Source organism: Malaya genurostris, chromosome 2 (genome assembly GCF_030247185.1).
Source record: "Malaya genurostris strain Urasoe2022 chromosome 2, Malgen_1.1, whole genome shotgun sequence".
NCBI lineage: Eukaryota > Metazoa > Arthropoda > Insecta > Diptera > Culicidae > Malaya > Malaya genurostris.
The window spans coordinates 81,006,996-81,032,026 of record NC_080571.1 but is presented as its reverse complement, the minus strand read 5'-3'; the positions used below and the strand labels follow the sequence as shown (position 1 = coordinate 81,032,026).

Here is a 25,031-nt window from a genome sequence, read left to right as displayed (position 1 = left end):
CTTTGGCGTAGTTGCAAGATGCCAAATCTTGCCAGAATAGCAAGAGAGTGTCATGTCTACGTAGGAATGATAACAATTGCTTCTTTGCTCATTCTTCACGGTATATTTCCGTGTTAACCGTTCCGGTAGGGATGAAGCTTTGGTTTGCTCGACCACAGCTGCATATTACCTGCCAAATCAAATATTTTTTGGAAAACTTCCTTTCCCCTTCGTCCTGGAATGCTCTTCTTTTCCTTCGTCCTGAAATGCTCTTTAGACCGTTCTGTTGCATGGTAGTATAAAAAGTCTTTCCGGGAAGCTGCTTAAAGTCTTTCAGCACATAAGTTTCATTGCCCATTATCAAGCAGGAAAACTTCGTCAAATATTTGCGATCCAGGTTTCAGCCGTCACATTCATTACAGTTAGGTACAGTTTCCATCTTGAATGATTTCATACCTTGCCGGTGCTTGCACGGAAGTTGGAAACATTTTTGTTTTCCTAACCACAATACGTACTGAAAGATCTGGTCTCTTTGTTTCACTTTCGCGTCATTCTCATGGTTCCTAAGATCCGTTTTTGTTCCGCTTTCAGCCTTCCTGGCTGTTTTTCAACGTGTGTCGAAAGATTTGAGAACGCCGTAGGCTGTGATTGGCAGATTCCATTGCGGCCGAACACAAATGCATTTCGCACGTGCTCTTCTTTCGACGCCGCCTTCGATCTAAAAGCTTGTAGTATTATCAAAAATAGAACAGACATACGTTTAACAGTTTGCGAAATATGTCACTCGTTCACGAAGTATTTCCAGAGATATGTTGAAAACTCTTTAGCCATCTCCGAGGAAATTGAGCAGAGGCAAGAAAAATTACGTTATGTCAGTTACTTCATTTATACCTTATATCTCTGAAACCGAAAGTGAAAGCCATTTGATCTTTGAACCTTATTCACATCTCACGATTAGCTTTCAAACAGACGTAAGCTTGTGAAAATCGGTTTAGTAATTTCCGAACAAAATGGGCAGAGAGCGCGCTTGAGCAGTTGGGTTTAGAAAAAAAACTATTCAAGTACACAAATATGTAAATACGAACAATTTAGAACCAAGTATATCAAAATCGGTTGAATAGTTTTTGAGTTATCACGTTCTCCACAACGGTACTTTCCAGAAAACTCTATTCCAACTCAGATAAAAATATTTTGTGAATTTACATCCTTTTTCATGCTCATATTTGAAGCAGGCAATTGAACATAAAGTTACTTTACAATTCTGTATGTTTGAAAGATACAGCTCTGTTCATTGAAAATTCAATGCAATCCAATTTAGTTTTGCATCGATGATGGTTTTCAATCAAACTCTCGATTTAATCTAGCGTCTATTGCATGTTACTACACCCAAACCTCCATTTACGTAATAATCGGGATTACGTAAATCGAATTATAACGTAAAAAAAGTTTACGTTATTTGGAATTTTCAACGTAAAAAAAGTTTTCCTTATGTATATGTATTACTATTACTATTATGAGTATTTACAGGAAAAGGATGTTCTAAGCAGCATCAATTTCCAAGATGGCGACTTCCGGTTTATCGATATTCCTTGAAAACCCTCTCAATATGGGATAAGAAATGAGTAGAAAATGTCGGAAAATGATGCTTGAGGTAGTTCTGAATTCCAAGATGGCGACTTCCGGTTTGACCTTAGTTACTCAATAAATTGAGAATTAAATTAAATAATATTTGCAAAATATAGCCAATATAATTTTACATAACATAAAACATTGAACGGATTTCAATAAATTTTTTATTCATCAAGTTACTATTGACACTTTCGTTTTCATGAAGTTGCGCAGGTTGTGGCACACACAGGCTCACTTTTGACAAGCAGCTGGAGTACAGAGTGGAACATTTAGACTCACAGTATATCACGTGATTTTTAGAGGCACAACATAGTTTGTTGTCAGCGATTCTTCCCTTTTCGAAAATACTAATACTATATAGGATACGATCAGCAAATACCCATATTATAAGGGTTTTTAAGGAATATCCGTCGTCATCTTGGAATTCAGAACCACCTCAAACATCGTTTTCCGACATCTACCCATATTGTAGTAATTTCCATGGAATATAAATGAGCCGGAAACGATTTTCATTGTACGCAAAAACGAAATAGGTTAGTAAAAAAAGTTTACGTGATTTGGAATTTTCAACGTAAAAAAAAAGATTATGTTATTTGGGATTTTTGTTGTAAAAAGAGTTACGTAAAAAGAGGTAACGTAAAAAAAGTTTACGTAAACGGAGGTTTTGGTGTATTGATTTACATGTCGCGTAAATTTCATTATTTTTTCCTGTGCAGATAATCGCGTTCAAAGCTTAGCGCACTACGAACTGCTGCCACTTGAGATGTAGCGCTCTGATCTGAAAGAAATTTCGTACAGTTATTTTTTGAAACTATGTACTTCCTAAATATGCAATAAGAAATTTTCATGTTGTGTTGTGATATACGAGGTCCGTTCAAAAAGTACCCGGAATTCTCATTTTTCTAAAAAAAATATTTATTTATTCGTCTACATCTATATGGTCCCCTTCAAAGTAATCCCCCCTAGATAAAATACACTTATGCCAGCGTTTTTTCTAGTCTTCGAAACACCCCTGATAGTCACTTTTTGTAATGCTCTGTAGCACTCTTAGCGATTCTGCCTTTATCTCTTCAATCGATGAAAAACGCTGCCCTTTCATGGGTCTCTTCAACTTTGGGAACAGGAAAAAATCACACGGAGCGATATCTGGTGAATAAGGAGGTTTAACAGCTCCTGAGCGATGGTAATGCGTTTGTTTTTTTGATCAAAATTCAGCAGTTTTGGAACGAATTTTGCTGCCACTCGTTTCATGCCCAAAACATTTGAAAAAATATGATGGCATGAGCCAACTGATATGCCAACTTCATCAGCAACTTCTCTAATAGTGATTCGGCGATCATCCATAATCATTTTTTTTACTTTTCCCACATTTTCATCGATTATTGACGTGCTGGTTCGACCGTCTTCAACGTCTTCGGGCCATCTTGGAAACGCTTATACCACTCGTAAACACTTGTTTTTTTCATAGCAGACTCACCGTAGGCTCTCTGTAACATTTCGCACACTTGGTTACACTTTATTTCATTTTTCACGCAAAATTTAATACAAATTCTTTGACTCTTCAATTCTTCCATTGTTTAAACTAACAAAAATCGCCGAGCTCAAAAAAACACGTCTACACCAGCCGCTACAAGACAGAATGTAAACAATGAATACAGCTGAAAATTTCACCATACATTAGGGACATATGTACCAACACAATAAAAAAAAATTTGACCACCGGACTCTCCAGACGCGCGCAATTAAAAAAATCCGGGAACTTTTTGAACAGACCTCGTATACAAATCCGCTTACTCGAAAATTCAACCAAAACAACAAATATAATATCAGTTCGTGCTCGCATCTCATAAGACGCAGTCGACAATTGCTTACGGTCGAGACGATAAAAACAAAAACAATACAGTGTAGTGAACAATAGAGTATACGAAATGGGCAAATACGATTTAACAAAGTCTGAAAGTTGGCCTACAAGGCCAAATTCAATTTGTATTGATTTCAAGCGCTGCAAAGTTAGACCAGCAGCAACCGAAATTGAAACCTTGCTTAAGGAACGAATGCATCTAAACGTTAATGATGTAAGTGAGATTCAATTCAACAAGGCGTCTAACTGTGTGTACATTATGTTCAAACGTGAAAAAGATGCAATTGCATTTGCTTCGGTTAATAACGGGATGCACAGTATTGATCATGACAATGTTGAATATAAAATCCCTGTGTACATGGTGGACAATGCCATAGAAGTACGCGTGCATGACCTTCCCCCGCAGACCAGCGATGGATATGTTCGGAAGAGTATGTCGCAGTACGGTGAAGTTCTTTCCATCGAAAGGGAAGTATGGCGGAATTTTTTTTTCCGGGTATCCGGAATGGCGTGCGAGTGGTACGTATGCAACTACGTAAAGCAATTCCATCTTACATCATTTGTGATCAAGACGGAATACATCCGTGTAAAACGCTGATTACGTATGAAAATCAACTGGTTACATGGCAGTTTTGTGAACAACCTGCACACTACGGCAAACCTTGCACTGAAACTGCAAAAAGGACATCTTCAAACAAAAATAACGACAACCGCCCAACAACGGAAACTAGTGAGCGCAGTACTCCTGTTGTACCATCAAACCCACCAGCAACTGCAATTAATGCACAACAAGGCGCGTCTACAGCAACCAACAACCAACCCAAGAATGCGAATTACAAGGAAAACGAAGAAAAAACGGAAACCAACAACGATACCACCGATGCGGCAATGGAGGACGAGACGAGCCACGAATAAAGTGCCCCTCACTCATCGCAAGATAAAAATGGAAGCTTCTCTCCCCCTAGAAAAAGGGTGACAACGAGATCCAACGGTAAAAAAATTATTTTATCTAATAAAAACATGGCTCATTCGGCCACGTAAAGCTTGTACGCAAATTGGCCTGAATAAAAAAAATTAAAAAAAAAAACAAATATATATCGCCGATTGGCTCGTAACTGTCATCCGCGTTAGCCAACGGGATTCTCTTGATCCTAATCTCCAACTCAGACATTTTTATTCTAAAGTCGTGTCAGCAATAAGTTTACCAAGTGAAAGGAGGTCCAAAAGTTAAATTTCAACCGTAAATCCTCGAATTACAAGCGTCTTATGGCGTTTTCGTTTTTAATTTGCACTACACCGGTGCAGTGCTACACGGAGGCATGAATAAACGAACAAAAATGACGAAAACATAAACAGTAACCATTGACTACAATAAACGATTCCATTGCACAGAGCTACACCAAACTTTTGATGAGTGCTACACCAGTGGTATCGGTGCAGAAAAAGTGTAGCACTGGTGTAGTGCAATTGGCAAAAACGAACGGTTTCAGTGCCACCTTACCTACACCGGTGTAGTGCAATTTAAAAACAAAAACCACATTAGAAACATACAGAAGTAACAGAACGAATAAAAAAGCTTTCCCTCGTTTTTTGAAACAAATTTTCCATCCCTCGTTCAAAACACATTCCGGTATCGTAACTTTGCACGAAAAAGCAACTTTCTATTTCTAGATAACCCGGAGTGAACCCAGTCAATCGATACCCTCAACCTTTCGGTATCGTCTCGTTACCCCCCTCAAGGGTTGCTTTGAATGTGTCATTCTAATCATTCTTAAACTATCAACTTTTCGGGGACTTTTTCGGATCCAATGCTGGAAGGGAATGTGCCTTCGTAATGATGCCTTGCTTGGATACGAGTCGCGACAACATAAATTTCCCCAAATCTACCGAACGCATGGCCACGGGGAAACTGCTGTGGGCCAAACTGACACCAGATACAGTTTGGTAGAACAACAAGTTGCTAGAACAACAGATTCTAGCTGTCAGAACCGATAAAATATGTAGTTTAGTTTTCTACGTTTTCTGCAGTAAGGCTATTTTTCACAAGTTTTCCACCGTTCGGTCGTACAAAAGCGTTAGCTGAAGAAGGGACGGCACGGCGACAGCGCAGACAGTGAACTGTTACCGATCTGCAGGGATATTTTCCCTTCGGTTCAGCCAACGCACTATCTCTCTCTTTCTCTCTGGATGGTGTCTGGTTAGCACTCTAAAACTGTCGCATTATGCAATCGTGCCATTAATATTAAGTAGCTTTTTGCCACTCTTAAGTCATTCCACCGCTCGGCGCGTTCACAGTGCGAAGCATTTCCAGCGCGAATGCTGATGGCAGTTTGGGAGAATCGTGTGCATGCACCATCATCGCCATATCCGCTGCCCTCGGTCTGAACCTGTCTGTCCGTGGAGATTATGCATCACGGGTCATCATGCCGGGAAAATTCTTCAACTTTTACGTAGTGGTGATAGTGGCTTATAAATTAAACATACGGGAGACATCCGATCCGGTTCTGCCGCCGAACTGGGAACCCGAAACAGTAGAGCAGGAAGAAAAAAAAAACCAAAACTTCCCCGAAGAGGAAAGTTTTCCAAGTATAATCTCGATGAAATACGGCTTACGAGTGGTGTAATCTTCTTCTAACTCCTCGGAGGCTGTTGAGATTAGTTTTGGTGGTTGTTAGCATAATTAGCGCTTCGGTTACGACCGACCAGCGGAATCGCTGGATCGGTTTCGTGGACTAAGTACTCAACGAACTTACTGTACTATGCAAAAACTTTTGATTTGATTGAACGTGGGCTTTGGGTTGAATTATAGCATGTGTTATTAATGCTTCTAATGATTCTCTTGTTGAATTTTCGCGTTTGCAGAGAACGGTATTCAGTGATAGGCATTTAAATTATAGTTGGTTTCTTGTAAGGAGTGTATCGAAAATAAGCTATCCACAATTTTCTTTCAAATAGGTTAACAGAGGTATTTTGGCCCACTTTAGGATCGATTTTATTTTGGCCCACTTTATAAAAATATCCACCAAATGTTTTATTATCTTTGAAAAATCCTTCCGCAATAGGTAATTTAATGTGATTAGTTTCAAATTGATGCAACATGGGTTACCTAGGATCGATTGAATCCATAAAGTTTGTTTGGTGGGTCAAAATATATGAAGTGGCCAAAATACCTCTTTTACCCTATTGTATTCAAACTAAACATTGATCCATTATTGTACGAGGTTAAACTTGAGCATAATGAAAACCGGATGGAATTTAAGTTATTCCTTTGCGAATTTTCGAACTTTTGATCGAACGCTCTTCATCAAGTTCCGGACAAGTGTTGCATCGCATTTTTTGGACGCTTGAGCTCAAATTTTTTGAACTCCTGCAACTGCCTTACCAGTCTTCTTGAAAACCCTCTTCACGATTGTACAGTAACGTTCGATGGTTCGTAGCTAAGGGCAATTTGGTGGATTGATATTTTTCTCAACGAAATTTATACCCTTTTCCGCAAGCCAATAGAGAGTGGTTTTGGCATAGTGAACCGACGCTAAAGCCGGCCAAAACAGTGGAGGTGTACTATGCTTCTTATATAAAGGCAGCAATCTCTTCTGGAGACACTCAGACCGATAGATTTCTGCATTTATAGTTTCGGTAGTGTAAAAAATGGTTGACTTCAAACCACAGGAACATATTGCTTGCCATACCAGTACCTTTCGACCGAATTTCTCCCCTTGAATCGACCTGTCCGCATCGCTGACATCCTCCCCAACGACGACAGTAAAGTATTGTGAAAACCAATAGTGTCAAAACATTGGGTGTTGAAATGAAAACAAAATATATTTCTCTTCAAAAATGGCCGGAAAGCCGATGAGCTAATTCTCGTTTAGAATTAATAATTGTTCATTACCTTTTCTACATTTTTTCAGCGAAGAAGCGAAGTTGGCCTGTTTTTGTAATGAATAAGACAATTTTTCGTATAATTTCGTATAAAGTAGTCGAAAGTCAATCAACGAAACCAAGCAAAAACGGAAATTTTTTAAGCACAGATAACAAATATACAGGCTCGATCAAAAAGAGATAGCGTTATGGTGATTGTTTTGACATATCCCATGTATTTAGAAAAAAATTTGACAAATTTTTCAATTTACTTGAGTTTGAAAGAATGCAGATGGCAAAACCTTACAAATATGGGTAAGAAAAACGATTGTTCACGTGTTGTCATCAAACATATGATTTCAAATTGTCCTACATTCTTGACAATCGCGGATGAAATTCGAAATTTTCAGTTCACATACAGATTTGATTTAGATGATAAAACATGAGTAAATAGACTAGTCATGAAACTTTTGATCATAATTTATCAATTAATCTCAAAATCCAACCCAAAAAACAAAGAATATCCCAGATATAAAAACAGTACCCAATCTCACTTCTTCGAGTTTGGTATTTCATGTTACGATTTCTCTATAAATATCAGTCAAACATACCACGGAAAGTTACTGAATCATTAATGATCGATTCTTTTACCAAATTTTCACACGTTTTTGTATGTTAGTATTCGATTCATAGGAAAAAAAATAAAAACCCTGCCTTTTGTTCGAATCTTTAAGCAAAATCTGAAAATTATCACCATCGCTTAGTTCAAAGCTCGTCACTCGGGCAGCGCAGCGATCGCAAAAGAGTTGGCTGGATTCTTCAATAGCAAAACAAAAATCTCGAGTGAAGTGAATGTAGCACCCTAAATAGTGTCTCATATGAAAGTGGTACCCAAATCGTGGTAGCACCCCGTGTCGTTCGTGGTTACATCTGCAAGTGTTCACCACGCAAATTGAGCTAATTTTACACACAGCTCATGTGTGAGCCTGTATATCTGTTTTCTGTGGTTTTAGATAGTTAAGTTTCAGTTCCTTTGTTCGATTTGGGTAACGATTCAGGTTAAATAAACGCTAAATCACAACGCTCGATAAATAGACAAAATAAATCTCTTCTTTCCTCATTCACAGACAGAGGCAGCAAGATCTAGAAATATTGGAGGGCAGAAAAATTTATGACAGCAGTTTATGCTAGTTTAGAATTTCACAAATGTGTTTTTACCCTTCCCAAAATTTACTCCTGAAGACAGGAAAATACAAATATTTTGCCTTATAAATTGTAAAAATTTAAAATCAGAGTTTTCTGAAATGTTCGGTATCAACGAGTATCAGTCATAATTTTGAAAGTTCATAGCTCAGTGATCTGTAGAAGGATTTATATAACACATGGATCAATAAGTCCCGAGACTAACAATGGGAACAACATTTTTCTTGCAAAATTTTTTTTTATTCATCAACATAATCACCTTTTAGGGTGATACAATGATTCCAACGTTTTTCCAATTTTTTAATACCATGTTTATAAAAAAATTTATCTTTCGCTTCAAAATAAGCTTCAGTTTCAGTGATGACCTCCTCATTTGAGCCAAATCTTTTTCCCTGGAGCATTTTTTTAAATCAGCAAAGAGCCAGTAGTCACTGGGGGCTAAATCTGGCGAGTATGGGGGGTGGGGAAGCAGATCAAAGCCCAATTCGTTCAATTTCGCCGTTGTTTTTATCGACTTGTGGCAGGGTGCTGTTTTTGTTCCATCGAAAGCAATCGCAGCACCCACTTGAAAAAAACCTTTTTCATGCTCAATTTTTCATGAAGGATAGTAAATACACTTCCATATGATATCTGTGTCATCTCAGCAATCTCACGGAGCTTCACTTTACGATCTTTCATTATAATTTTTGTCACTTCACTCACATTTTCCGGTGTAACGGCTTCCACAGGTCTACCCGAGCGTTCCGCGTCATTTGTGTCGGTACGACCACGTTTAAACTCGATGAACCACCGACAAATCATTGCTTTTGATAGACAAGAGTCCGGATAACATTTTTCAATCCATTGTTTCGCTTGCACGGTGTTTTTACCCATTAAAAACAATGTTTTATCAAAACGCGAAACTCGATTTTTTCCATTTTTTAAACAAACTACAAACTTTACTCCAACCTCGATAACTCAGGTTAGTACTCTAGAAAGACGTGGTTAATGGTTTACTACGAGCGCCATCTATGCTTTAGTCTCGGGACTTATTGATCCATGTGTTAATCTTACTTGCAATAATTTCGAGATTTTTCGACCAAAATATGCATTGCAGCAACATTGAAGCGTTTCAATAGTACACTATTGTGTACTTGATATTGAGCTTATTATTATTATATATGTTTTATATAGCCCACTTTTGACCCGTTGATCCGTGCTTTATAAAAACACAGTTTAAGTTTCAGCGAGCAACTATTATTTGTATTCCCGTCAATCCGGTTATGTCTCTGGCATTACCCACCCGCCTTTTTGTTTTATTATTTCAGGAATTCAATCACAGAATCCAGGTTCAGAATTAAGTTCCTGAATTAAGAATCCATGCCTAGAACCCAGCTCCCAGAACCAGAATTCAGGTTCAAATTTCAAAAACCCAGAATGCCGAATTAAGGTTCTGTTGCGGAATCCGGATTGGGGTATTTGATTTTGACCTAACATATTACTGATTCAGATCAGAGTTGCAATTTCTCAGTCACGTCGAATGACCTTGACAGACTGACTAAAATCATCGTCAACTGTAATCTGTACTGCGAAAGTCACTGTCAAATAAGATACTCGATAGTTCTATGACCAAGTCGAAGTATACTAATTCAAAGACAGGTGACGGATCCTTTTTGTTTTCTCCCTCATTCTTCTATTCCCTATTGAAGTAAAACAAAAACAGAGAGTACTAACATAAACACAAATCGATAAAATTCATTATTCTTTGCAAAAAGTTATCGGACTTGAAATTTATTGGAGTAAATGAATATATCTCTATATTTATTTTGTTCGATTATTATTTAGTCACATGGTAATCAAGAAGTGATAGAAGAAATGGAGATAATATCAATTGCATCGGCAATCAATGAGCGTTCTGGCAAGTGAAATATCGAGAGAATTTTTAGTTAACCACTAAGACTAGAGATAGGCAATTCGCTCCTGAGCTGTTCCAGTGAAACGAATCATTGAAGTGAGCTGACAGCTCACAGCTCTTTTCAAACGAACCGCAGCTCATCAGCTCACTCATTTGCTACCCAGTTCACTGCATTATTGCGAAGGGAACACGCTACGAGCTGATCGGATCTTCGGCTCTTTAAGAGATTCAATTCAGTCGACATCAATTAAAGATAAACTAATTCGCATTGCATTCATTGCATCATTGCAAATCAATGATTCAATTTCGATCATGCATACGAAAGAAAACCGGTGCATAAGAAAAACGGCGCACAAAATGAACCTTAAGTTCAAATTAAAAGAGCGGATGAGCTTATACATCGAATCGATTCACTTTGGTGAGCTGATCGGTTCGGAGCTGTTCACCAAAATGAGCTGTTTTGCACGCCTCTAACTAAAACAAGACCTGACAATTTCGCCCTTGTGGAATAAATACCGTCATTTTCGCCCTGTGGAATAAATACCAACGTATCGGCCATATTTACAGATTTTTAAATAATTTTATGGTAAGAAAAATATATTTATTTAATTTAAATTTTTAGACTTTAGATTTTTCATTTGAAATGAACATAAAAAATGTTTTGGTGAAAGCATTTCTTTATTATATATTAATGCTTAAAAATAATTAATTTAGTTTTGATGACAAAACACGAAATATCTCATGTTGAATACAAAATCGAATCCATTGTTGGCGTATTACCGGATCTTTTGGAAACCGGAAAAAGTCAGGTTTGGATAGAAATGCTTAGTGCGACCACAGTGTGGAACACAACAGTTCATTCTTCTCGTAAAACTGAACAAACTTTCGAGTTTACACTAATTTAACAAATCTTTTTTGGTTACACTTTAATTCACTAAAAAGAAAAACGGCTTGATGTCTATTTTAATTACACAGTGCTGCCACTGTAAACATTTATTACCAATTAGATTGAAAAAAAGTGAAACATTCTCCGAAAATTTTCATTTTCATTGGTGAGCTTAAATTATACATTTTAATAAACTTGTTTTCTTTATACTTGGCATCATTGCTCGCGTACCCTGCAAAAGTTTTTTTCTTTTCACAATGTGCAGGTAGCAACATCAAAATCAGCCAATCAGAAACTAGTCCATTTTGGAACAAAAGCAGCCCCCCCAGATGTCAGGTCTTGTCTTAGAGTTAACCATACCGGCTCTCGCAGACATGCAATACATGGCGATTTGTAGAGACTGGTTGCCAGCTATCCAGTGACATATACTATCTAATCTTTATCGTACAATGTTGCTAGTTGATAGTGACAGATTTTAACTCTGATCCAGATGTTCAACAGACAAGAACTTGAACGATCCTTTTTATTTGTATTTAAATTATCTGGTTATGTCTCTGACATTACCCATCCGAGTGTTTCGGCTGGAATGGCTGGTATCTATCATTTAATTTATTATACTTCTCAATTACACTGTGCAAACTTTTCAACAAATTTTCACGTTGAATTTATAAAATATATACGAGTGACCGGGACAACGAGGTTTGCGCATAGGATCGATAACATGGTTTCCTCAACTACTACTACAACTACACCACATCTTGCTACAAAAGAACAATCTACAAATTAATGCTTACTGGCATCATTTATTATGAAACAACCATCCGTTAATTGTCCAATATTGCGTTTTCGTACCAATCTTCAAATAACCAGGGGAGTTTTCCACTTGAGTCAATTTATTATGGTTTTGGGATGCACGCAACTGAAACACATTATGACTAACAAACCCTAATAGATTTTAATTGTCATACATTAATCTATTTTCCAATTATTGAATCAACCGCTATTTATCCGTAGGGCTTTGCAAAACTATATACTTGTCTACGCGTTCCAAAAATGACAGTTCCGTTTCGAAGAGGCCACTTTGACTTTTAAATGAACACTGTTTTGATTAAAGCTAACCTTACTCTTTCCAGCTATCCAAATGTTCTGAACCATACCGGCTGAGAGATCCAGTGAGAAAAGTTGCCGCACAACCTGCGAAATCCCACGCAATCGTCCTACGTTAGAGACCTTAACAGAGCAAAACAAAAATGACCTCCGTCAAGGATACCGCCTCGTTTTTCGCCAACGGCAGCTCGAGTCAGTTCGACTTTGTGCTGAACCTATACCCTCAGGTACTGAAACTACGGGCAGAAAATAAATGCAAGAAACCGGAAGAACTGATTCGACTCGACGACTGGTACCAGAATATGCTGCCGCAGTTAATCAAAAAACGTGGCAAAGAACCCTTCATGGTGCACGAAGAACTGGTGCAGACAATGAGATGGAAGCAGACTCGGGGAAGGTTCTTTCCGCAGTTGTCGTATTTGATCAAGGTGAACACACCGCGTGCCGTTCAAAATGAAACCAAGAAAGCATTCAAAAAACTGCCAAACCTCGAACAGGCAATCACGGCACTGTCCAATCTGAAAGGCGTGGGCACAACGATGGCATCGGCTTTGCTAGCTGCGGCTGCCCCCGAAACTGCACCCTTCATGGCCGACGAGTGTCTGATGGCGATACCGGAAATCGAAGGCATTGACTATACCACCCGCGAGTACATGAACTTCGTACAGCACATTCAGGCTACAACGGACCGACTGAATGAGGAAGTGCATGGACCGGTGAGTAGTTCGAACAACGACGGCAGTAACGACGAGGAGGAGGAAGACAGCAGCAACGATGCGCCGAAAATCGAGAAGAAATGGTCCCCGCACAATGTCGAACTAGCCCTGTGGACGCACTACGTTGCGAGAGAACTGCAGCCTGAGCTGTTGGACGAAATGCCGGCGGCTACGGATGGCACTAAAAACAGTTACTCGCGAAATCCGATATCTACGGCGAAGACTACCACTACGTCTGCCGCCACGAACGGAGCTTCGGTTTCGCTAGCGTCCTCCGAGAACAACACTATGGAGGAACCGTCCGATGAAAGTAATCTGGACACGGAGCTGGGCAAAGCGACGTCGGATGAATCCTCGAAAGATAACAAGTATACCGACAGTTTGGATGAGTGTACCAAGTCGGAGGATAGTCTGGAGAAGCCCAGTACCACAACGACCAGCATTCGAAACAACAACAGTGACGAAGTGGTCGACAGTGACTCGCAGAGTAGTGCGAAACAGTCTACGACCGGTGGCGAAGAGGAGGAAGACGACGACGAAGACGAAGAAGAAGACGAGGAGGAGGATGACGACGAAGAAAGTTCGGCGGACGGTGCTCCGGAGGCGAAGAAGGCAAAGATCGATTAAAGCACAGCCGTAAAGAAGTGAGGGTTGAAGGTTGGTGAATTCAATGGGGATCGGATCAGCGGCGAATGTTTTCTAAATTCAAATACGAACCAGCACTAATACTCCGACATTGGCTGACAGCTGAGAAGAAATACAAATCAAAATCAGTTAACATAATTAACTTCGAAGCCAGCAACCGACCACGGTGAGCGGACAGTGCGACAAGGACGGCGATCTGAACTTTCAGGGAGGGGACAATTTGCTTATGGCAAAACAATCAGACGAGGAAAGCGGATGCAAACAAAAAAAAACAACAAAAAGATCACAATGTACAAATTATGTTGAACTGATTGCAAGAGATGACACTCGGCAGAATAGGAGAGCAAGAGAAAGAGATAATCAGTGTAAGAAACTACTTTTTCAGTCGAACAGAAGAATGGTGCGAAAGAAACAAGAGAATGAAATCCGATTTATTACACATACAACACACGTGGGATGTCAGTCGCTTTTCCCGCTTGCTGGGATTTTTTGTTTTCAGGAAATGAGATTCGGTAGTATGTAGTTGGTAGAAAGCTTGCAATCCTATCATTAGGTAGTAATTTATTTGACATTCATATATTTCAATGCAACCGGGCTGACTTTTCAAAATGTCACGTGGTGTTCGGTATCTAAATTACTCCGATGAGTTCTATCTAATTCCGGATTTTTCTTTGGCTTAATTGAAAGAAGTGGGGAAAAACACTTCCCTAATTAGTTCTTTCTTCGTTAATTTTACCGCCACCGAATGAAGGAGGCGTGTCACGTTGAATTTACCACCATTTAATTATTTCAGTGGCATGGAAGAATCCTGTAGAGCCTCCTCGCGTTCGTTGAGTGTGTTTTTCTTCCTTGTTATATTGCTGATGACACTTAGTTTGTGTTTTCAATTCTTGTTAGAGATTCTGCTGTCTGACAAGTGGATGCGTTCACGACTAAGTTTATGTCAATAGGCATCAGATAAAGTACTGAGGAATTCTTGTAGTTACGTTGGTTGTAGGTCCAGTAACTTTTTACGCAACTTTACTTAGGCTTTGAACCAATGCGCGAATGATATTTATTGACTGGTTAAAATCTGACATTTCGATAGTTATTTTTTGTCGACGTTATGCGACGGTGACGTTGTGTGCGAATGTTTCCATGAGAATGGATTCAATTAATTTGAATGATAACGGACTTAAAACTGCGAACCAACTCAAAATTTGACAGACGGAAAGTTATTTGTATTTTGCACTGAGAGGAAAATGAACATAAGAAGAATGAGAAAAACTTCCTCCGGTTGATATTGCAGATTGCTTACAAAGCTGGAACTTTGATACAGTTTCTTAACCACACTCTTTTTTTACAGAAAAACAGTTGTTAAAACAAACGAAAAGATAGTTTTGCTATGGACTATCAGCATAACTTGCAATATCTGCATAACTGGTAACACTGCTAACACAACATGATTGTGTTGTCGTTTATAAACGTCAGAGTTCTGTCAGTACAGAGCAGCTGCAGTTAGGTTTTTTACCATCACTGCTAACCTCAATCAAATGAACACATTTTGACAGTTCAGCAGTACTGTTTGTAAACATAGATGTTTTTCTTTGTCTGTTGACAAATTGAATGAGACCATTAACGATCCATATCGCCTAAATAGAGTTTTAAAACATTTGTTCACGATTGGATACGGTTTGTTTTCGAGATTTTTTAAATAAAAGTCACTAGTTGCAAAGTGTAAAGATGATTGTTTGAGATGTGTTCTTCGATTTTTGTTTAAGCTTGTTTGAAAACAGTACCGCTGAACTGTCAAGGATGAATTCTTGTTCATTTGTGACGTCACGATAAAAAATATAGTTATGATCACAGTTCTCGTTTGATTTTTCAAAAGGCCGTAAGAACAAGTGAAAGTTTCTCTTTGTTTACTTTCTCTTCTTTGAAATACTAAGCACTCACCTGCTATGGAAGCTGGTTACTGAAACCGACGCATTTTGTTTTGGTGGCGTTGTTGTCAACAATATGTTAAGCTACGTTCATACCATACAATCAAACCACACTTGTGTCAAAAGTTAATTTTCTTCAAACCCAATATAAATATAACTCTAGTCTAGTATTATCTATAAAACTAGTAATTTGACCTCTTTTTGAATAAGAAAAAGAAATTGTCGTTTGTTATAGTTTGATTATATTCCATCGAAATCGTTTCCTTATGTTGGTGCAACCGCATGAAGAAAAATGTGAACGTGTGAACACTGCTTAAACACAGCATTTGACAGCGAACTAGAACCAAAGAACCAAAATTTTCGGCTTCAAGCCAATTGTATGCAGATGACAATCGTGCCACCGGGGTGATACTAAGCGGTTTTCACGTTTATCACTCAACTCTTTATAAAATACCCGAAACTTTCGACTTTCAAACAGACTTGTAAAATCCAAACAAAACTTGATAACCACGTCATAATAATCGGAAGGTAAAGTGAACAAGGAGAATCTGTCACTTGGCCATTGGAAAAAATCAACCAAGAGTTCTGATTCAGCATACTTTCATACTGTGCAGTTCGATTTGGTGTGAACTGTGCAGTAATATTAGGTTTATTACCGTCACTGCTAACCTCAATCGGATGAACACTTTATGACAGTTCAGCAGTACTGTTTGTAAACAGAGATTTTTTTGTTTATCTTTTGACAAATTTGATGAGACCGTTTACGGTTTATATCGCCTAAATAAAGTTTTAAAACATTTGTTCAAGATTGGATACGATCTGTTTTTGAGATTTATTGAATAAAAGTGACTAGTAGCAAAGTGTAAAGTAGATTATTCAAGATGTGCTCTTCGATTTTTGTTCAAGCTTGTTTGTAAACAGTACCGCTGAACTGTGAAGGATGAATGCTTGTTCATTTGTCACGATCTAATAATCTAATCTAAAAAATCTAATAATCCACACTTTTTGAAGTGTGTATTTTCTTTGTCGGGTAGTACAAAATCGTAAAAATCGACACATTGGACTGACGTATGTTTTACTTAATTTCTTCGTATATGATTCGACATCTTAACAGTAAGTGTAAATCACCTATATCTCTTTCAAATGAAATCGTATTAAAACCTGTATCATAAACTAAGTAGCAGATTTATTTCAAATGTTTTCAAACTGGTTTGACACTTACAGTTCAATTATCATGCAAATACATAAAAATTTTTGAAAATGCTTAGATTTAATCAGGTTTTACAGCTCATTCTCATGTAGAATTTAACCATATTAAATACATGAGAATTTGTGATTGTCATGCCATCGGTTTGATATTGAGTTTTAAATAACAATTTCAAAGTAGTTTTTGTCGACTGATAAAAAAAATCTTATCGTGCTTGAACAAAATGGCTCTGTTTGACTATCCACAATTCTATTACACCCAAAGCTCCGTTTACGTACATTTTTTTTTACGTTACCTCCTTTTACGCAACTTTGTTCACAAACCAAATCCCAAATAACGTAAACGAATCTACTTCGAAAAGGAGGTTTTGGCAAAGCTTAAAAACGAGTTCTGGATAATTGATATTCCATGGAAACATGAGTAATTTTGGAACGGGTTTGAGAAGTACATTCCGGAGAACAATGTTTGAGTTCGTTCCGAAATCTAAGATGGCGACTCCCAGTTTATTGATATTCCTTCGAAACCCTTGCAATATGAGTTTCGAAATCCAAGCTGGCAACCTTCTGTTCATCGATATTCTTTGGCAGCACAAACTTTTTTTGAAGTAAATTCCAAATAACGCAACATTTTTTTACGAACCAAATCCTAACCAACGTAAACTTTTTTTACGAAGGAAATACCGAATAACGTAAACTTTTTTTCACGAACTCACTTGGTTTACGAACCCCCGTTTATTTCGTAAATGTAGGTCTCGGTGTACCTGGAAATACATACATCACAAAAAAAAAAAAATACAATTTCACTGAATTAGCAAGCGTTACTTCCTTTTTTTGTTTACAATCTCTTCTGCTTCATGTGACGTTATGACGAAGATTTCCATTTATTTTGCAGTACTAACGAGCAATAACGAATACCATAAATTTTAGCAATTGATAGAAAAGAATGCAAACAAAGCGAAACGGTCACTACACACTTAAATTTAATTACCGATCACAGCTGTGCAAACCTCGGTAGGTGATTTTTTCAGTAAAAATAACATTTCATTACAGCGGTACCTTAAAGTACTGCTGTTAACAAATGTTTATTTGTGTTGATGTATCAGTAGAACGAGAATGTTCGATAGTTCGGCTGCTCTAAACTCGTCATAAGATGGGAAAATACCGAATAAAGTTTAGAGTGTACTGTCAATGTCTCTAAAATATGTAGTACGAAGCCAGATAAAATCAGTTTCACGAACCTTCGTGCAGTCGTTTTGTTCAACACTGTTTATTGTTTATGTTTGACACTTCATGTGACCTTGACAGACTGAGTAAAATCATCGTCAACTGTAATCTGTACAGTGAAAATGACTGTCAAATGTTTACGTTTTTCTTCAACATATTGCGCTCGTCATACTTGATTAGACACTTGTGGCAAAAATATTTGCGCAGTCCGTTTCCTGCAGTACACACATACAAATAAGTCCAATATATGATAACTAGTGATGCCACTTATGCAGATTTATACCTGAATTTACAAATTTCTGATTAACGCCGCAGATATTTAAGGATTGTACTTATTATCAAATGTACAACAATTTAATTTCACAAACTTTTTGAAACCTGCGTAAAAATTTAACCTGGCATCCCTGATGTGCACAGCGTATTTCATTTGTACTAATATTAGTGTGTGAGCGAAAAGCTCCTGTCAAAATTTTTACCGCTGGAGTCTAAAAATTCATAACATCGGCAATAATTTTTTTTTCCGAAAAAAATGTGACAACCGTATTCACTCATAGGCAAATGTGTTCACCAAGTATTTCGAGGGAATAACTGACTGTCAGATTTTAATCAGAAGGTAAAATTAATCGCAAAATGGTTCACATCCTCAGTAGCTTCATTTTCCTTAGAATAGGGTAACAGAGGTAATTTGGCCCGCTTTAGGATCGATTTTATTTTGGCCCACTTTGTAAAAATATTCACCAAATGTTTTAATATCTTTGAAAAATCCTTCCGCAGTAGGTAATTTAATGTGATTAGCTTCAAACTGATGCAACATGGGTTACCTAAGATCGATTGAATCCATCTAGTTTGTTAGGTGGGCCAAAATATATGAAGTGGCCAAAATACCTCTGTTACCCTACTTCTTGGTATATTCAACTCCAATTCCAGAACCAACACAACCCAATGAATTTACTACACAAACTGTACTGAAGATATTTCATAGGGCCCCTTTATATAAATTACTAAAAAGCAAAAAGCCAATGCTTTAATAGAAATGGAAATAATGAGAAAGTCTCTCATATTTCTGTCATTTGTTACGTGTTCATCAACTGTGACAATTAACGAAACTGCACCCAAAAACACTGATTGAAAACGTTTCTTCCGATATTCGGTGAACGGCAGTATGACTGTATGACTGCGAACTATTATCGAACTTGAACTAGCAGTTTGTGGATTTCTGTTAGAATAATTCAACCCCTCCCTACCTGATGTTGGTTAACGCTTTGTCGAAAGATTTATTACTCATTCATTCATTGACAAATTTTAAGCGTGTAAATCACTCTAGACTTTGGACTAACATGCGTATTCCAATCCTTGCTAAATTTTTCGAAACTCAAACATTTGAAATCCGCTCGTCTAACCTTTTCTTCTCCTGTTAAATCTTGTTTGAGTTCAAACAGAGCTTAGAGTGATTTTCCCCGTGGACAAATTCGTCTAGCTATCTTTCATTCAGAACCATATCAATCGACTACTTTCTGTGGTATTTTCTTTTCCTTTGCTTTGATCAAACCGCTTGCCAGGGCACATTCCAACTCTAGACATTGTTTTGCTTGTTCAAGTAAAAGTGAATAATGAAATGAAAAAAAAAACTTACACAGACAAACACACAAACACACTTATGCAACACACGTATACATAGAACAAGGTCAAAAATAGTAGATAAATGTTTTGGATAAAATTCAAAATTAACGTCAAACGACCCATATTTTCAGTTTCATGAAAGTGTTTGGAGATAGCATAAATACTGGAAATAAATATATTGCGACTGTGTGAAAAAAAAAACAAAAAAAAATATTACAACTTTCGGTTAGTAGAAATATTGAGCTAAGCAAACTCTTATAAATATAAATTCGTATAGGAATTATTTATTGTAACTATTAATTATTACCATTATTATTGAGATGAGAAACGTTCTGAATTATCACTCACAACCTAATCAAACAAAATCACGAAAGTTTGACTATTTACGGAAACAGTCAATCGTCGGATAAAAGAATAAAACCTAGTATTAGTTGGAGTTTTTATTTCCCTTACGAATAACATTAAGTAAACCCACTATACGAGCATGTTACATCAAAGAAAGCAGCAGAAAAAGTGCATCATAGAAATGACAGTTACTGACAGACACCATCCCAAAACAAACAAAAAGCTACAAGTTAGGTATAAACAGCCGAAACCCTGTAGATTGACTGCTATTACTACTGCTACTATTACTAGTACTACTACAACTACTACTACTATTACAACTACTATCAGAACACACCTGAGATTGGGTTAATGGTGGCAATCATCAACAACAGCAGATTATTGCAAGACAAAACTATATACAGTTATGGAAAACAAACGGTAGTTCTAGGAACTAGTAATCAAACCAATAAGGAAAAAGCAAAATAAAAAAGAAACAGAACAAAACAGAAACCACTAATAGCCTTTAATAAAAAAACAGAAACAAAACCTAATTTAATGTATGTAAAGAGTAAGTAGAACACACCCCCTCTACGGCTATCATGAAAAAAGAGAAAAATTAATCTGAAGAAGTAAACGAATACAAATACATGATTGGCAGAAAATCAACACTCACACACGCAAAATACATACTGCACACACATGAATAAGGTATAATAAGAGAGCTGCCTCTGAATGCGGCCGAAACAATTACTGACAACTAACAACAAAACAGCAGCAGGTAAAAAAACGCAGAAATTACTAAAAACCCAACTTTACGAAAAGTAAATCTAAATAAATAAGTGATTATGATACAAAATAAACGTTCTGGTCGTTTCCTTCGAATGCTTCCAAAGCCCTAGTTTCCAAGCAGAGGAGACCCATTTCGTCGGGTCGGTCAGTGGTCTCATTTTGACAAAAAGCGGAACACGACGACAACATTCTCGCAGCGGTTGTATCAATTGGAAACTTTTTCTTTTACACAGGGTCGAATTGGTCACCATTTCTGTCGTTCTATTTTCAGAGTAACAAAAGCAATTAGTTCAGCAAGCGCATTACAACCAGCCAGCAGACACCGTTGAAACCAAAGGGAGCCAGTTACCGTAATTATTCGAGTTTAACAGTAGTACGGTTCTGCTGCAACGACAATAACGACAAGCGGTCCTGGATTCTGGGAAACAGCAGCAATTCAAGTAAGTAGAAGCTGAAAATTACGTTCTTACTGTGAATGTTTACAGGTTTTATCTTTCCGAATAATTCACTTCAATTAATCTAAGCTTTTAAGCTTGTGCAATACGATGCTCGTATCGATGCTTGTATTGGTGTTGCTGGATTTGTTAGCATTGCGAAGTTACAAAGGAATGAATTTTGAAAACGTGGAATCATGGACCTTCGTACCGGTTTCACTGTGTACAATGAATGCACAAGCCATACCCTAAAACAGAAATAATTTATTTCCTTACATTCGCCCGATGATGACATTTGAGATAAATGGAGGCACTTTACGGCTTGGATAGCTTCAACACATCAGAACTGAAATGAATAAAACTCGGTATATCCGATACCGGGATTATTATTGCATCAAAGCAATTTTTGGTGCGATTTTGAATCGAAATACATCCTGCATTTCTTCAGCTACTGAAACTAGGGCCTTATAGCGATGTTTCAAATTATAGTAACGAAGGTATTTTGGTCACTCTAACATATTTTGAAAACGGTCCCTTCACGTGCCAGTTTTATGTGAAATTTCAAAGTCGCTACCTAAACTGTCTGCTATCCGAGCAGTCTTAATACATAGCTCAATAAGCCGTGTGACTAACCAAAAAAACAAAAGCGGGTGGGTAATGTCAGAGACATAACTGGATGTCGTGAATACGAAAACAACTGACATGTTCCTTAACACTTCCGAATATCAATTAGTTGATCAATTGTATGAAATTATATGTAGAATTTGAAACGATGCACCTAAACTAAAGTACAGATTAGTTACATTTAACATTCTGAAACACAATTATTATAAAATAACCAGTACAGTTCTTTATAATAAAATAATGGTGGCTCTGAAAAGAACCTTTTATGATAGCGTTTGTGATGGAGAGTGATGAGTTGAATTCGAATTCCGATGGATGCCGCTGACTTCCGTCATCTAATTCCAGGCTGAACTGTTGTACGTGGGTGCGATACTGATATGGTTGGTGTAGGTGTAGCATTTACAACCGATTATAATCTTCCAATGAAGAAAACATTAATTCGCTGGGTTGATCAATGATACAATAGGCCTAATTTATTGAACGAAACTATCAATATGCTATAGGGATTCGTTTCTAGCATTCAGAAGAATCAAATTGCGTAATTCTCTACGACATTAAACTCTGGAATATTTTTCGCAAAAAACAAAGTAGGCTTCACTTGATCTCGATTACTGTGAATTTCACACAGCGAAAAGTGCACAATTCTAACCAAACTGTTCTAGATTTGCACTAAACTGAAGATATTTAACTTCGATTTGCGAACAACAAATCCTAATAGTTCTTTAGAAAACTTTTGAGCCATTAGAACGGCTGATTTTGTGTAATGTTCTCCACCGTTCTTTTTTCATCAAATGACTGGCAGCTGTGACGTAATCGCTCTTGTCGGAAGCGAAACTAGCTTCACAAACGACACAAAATACATCTGCTCGCAGAGGCGATGGAATCCAAACTGATCCAATTTTGGCTAGAAGCTTTCTTTTTACGTGATTTCGTTTGTAGCTTTTTCACTAATGGGCGGTCCTAACGGCTATAAAAATAGCCGCATACAGAATTTTAATGTCGATTATTTCATTTCGGATTTGCATAATTTATTGGAAGAAACTATCAATATGCTGTAGGGATTCGTTTCTAGCATTCAGAAGGACCAAGTTGAGGAACTCACTGCGATATTCATACTTTTCGGAAATTTTTCTCGAACGATTTGTTGTACAGCAGCAGATATTTTGTTCTCTTCCTCAGAACGCGTTCTGATTGGCTGGTGTTGACATGGATCAAATGAGACAGGTTTTTCAATAGTGTACTATTGAAATATTTCAATGCTTTTGATTATATAAATCCTTTCACAGATCACTGAGCTATGAGCTTTAAAAATACGAGCAAGGCAAACGCGCCTTATGGATTATCCCCTTTGATACTCGTTTATACCAAACCTTTCAGAACAGTTTAATTTTGAATTATTTGAGATTATGTCACACAACTGATAATTTTATCATAAAATTGTGATCATATTTCCGATGGGGTTTAGCAAAAATTATATTGATTCGTTAGATACAACAAGAGATATTTCCGATCAAAAACTTATCACTCTCTCAGAGGGTAAATTTTGAAAAGGCACCACATTGTAAAGTAAGTCGTATTCACGACAAAATTATCAAAGTAATTTCCTTCAAGACCAATAAAATCATTCCAAATGCTTCTCTAAATTCTCGATGCCGTGCTTGTAGAAGGATTTGTCTTGTGCCTCACAACAAGCTTCAAAATTAGCAATTTCAGTCGAATTTTTTACCGACGAGCATTTTTTTTAGATCAGCGAATAGTCAGTAGTCAGTAGTCACTGGGGGCCAGATCTGGACTATACGGAGGATGAGAAAGCAATTTGTAGTGTAGTGTTTCATTCAATTTAACGATTATTGCAATCGAATTGTGCATTGGTGCATTCTCTTGGTGTATCAGTGGATTTTCACGTTCAATCGATGTAACAACGTTATATACTGCCTATACTTGCATATCTGTCCCATATGGAAAATCGCCATGTCGAGGAAAAGACGATCAAAATATAATTTCCAAATTTTTTGATTTATTGTGCTACCTAATGCTAAATCATGGTATTATTACAAGGAATATCGGTAATACACCTTTCCTATTCCAATATTGCAACAAATGAAATTATTGAAATTTGCATGGAATGGGACTGAAATGCGGGTACTTTGCATATGGGACAGACATGAGTTGATATTTTTTTCATCTTTTATTGAACAAACCCTAAACTTTTATTGCAATTTCTGAGAGTATATTGAGCATAGATTTCATTCCTCAAGCTAACCCAAAATTGGCGAAAATTGATATGGGACTGATATGCGAGTATAAGCAGTATATTTTCCTTCCTCAACCTAGTAGTTCTGAGATATTTCAAGACCATGTGCAGTCCCGGGTTGGCAGTTCAATGCTTGGGGCATTGGTCTTACGAACCAGTTGTCGTATGTTCGAGCCCCGACCTGGAAGGATTCGTAGTGTCAGTAGAATCATAGCACCAGCCATGCAATGTTTCTGTACACTCTGAATCGGCTGTTGAAACAGAAGGTCAAATTCCACTTCCACAATGTAATACCAAGGCTTCGCTTTTATGTGCATCCCCAAATACTGAAGCCATAAACTTCCGAGTTGACTGTTGTACCTTTAGACGCTCCGAACGTGATTCACCAGCTTCAATACACTCAAATGATGATCGTTTCGATTTCGGAGTGAAATTATGGATCCATATTTCATCCATTGTTACATATCGATACCAAAATCCTGATTTATTACTTGTAAACATAAACAAACACTGCTAAACATAAACAATCACCAACACGTTGTGTCTTCTGATCAACTGTGAGTAAACGCAGCACTCACTTTGAAACGAGCTTTGTCATGGTCAAATGTTCATGCATACTTGTAAATACACTTACTGACCATTTGACCACGTGACTGTGGTATTAAGTGACAGTTTGAAATTTCAATCCTTCATTACCCTGTAATTTCTAAACTTGAAGTCGAAAAGTGAATTTGGATGAAACCATAAAATTAATAATTGAATCTAAACATGTGACAATCGATTGCATTCCATGAGATATTGAAGTGAGATCCAGTTTAGAGTTTTTGGTCATTATTTACGGTACTTCCGG

At 37.4% G+C, this 25,031-nt stretch overlaps 2 protein-coding genes across 7 annotated transcripts in view; both read left to right on the top strand.

Moving 5' to 3' along the window:
• Positions 1 to 20,940, top strand: part of LOC131427990 (kinesin-related protein 6-like) — a 66,454-nt gene extending 45,514 nt beyond the window's left edge. For all 4 annotated transcript variants that reach the window (XM_058591615.1, XM_058591613.1, XM_058591614.1 and 1 more), the window contains exon 3: positions 12,447 to 20,940. In XM_058591615.1, the coding sequence (XP_058447598.1) occupies positions 12,564 to 13,763 (1,200 nt within the window). In that variant the 5' untranslated portion in view covers positions 12,447 to 12,563 and the 3' untranslated portion in view covers positions 13,764 to 20,940. The remainder of the gene's footprint in view (positions 1 to 12,446) is intronic.
• LOC131427989 (protein tincar) overlaps positions 1 to 25,031 on the top strand; it is a 420,815-nt gene that overhangs the window by 155,319 nt on the left and 240,465 nt on the right. For all 3 annotated transcript variants that reach the window (XM_058591611.1, XM_058591610.1, XM_058591609.1), the window contains one exon: positions 21,141 to 21,309. The gene's annotated coding sequence lies outside the window, so the exon portion shown is untranslated. The remainder of the gene's footprint in view (positions 1 to 21,140; positions 21,310 to 25,031) is intronic.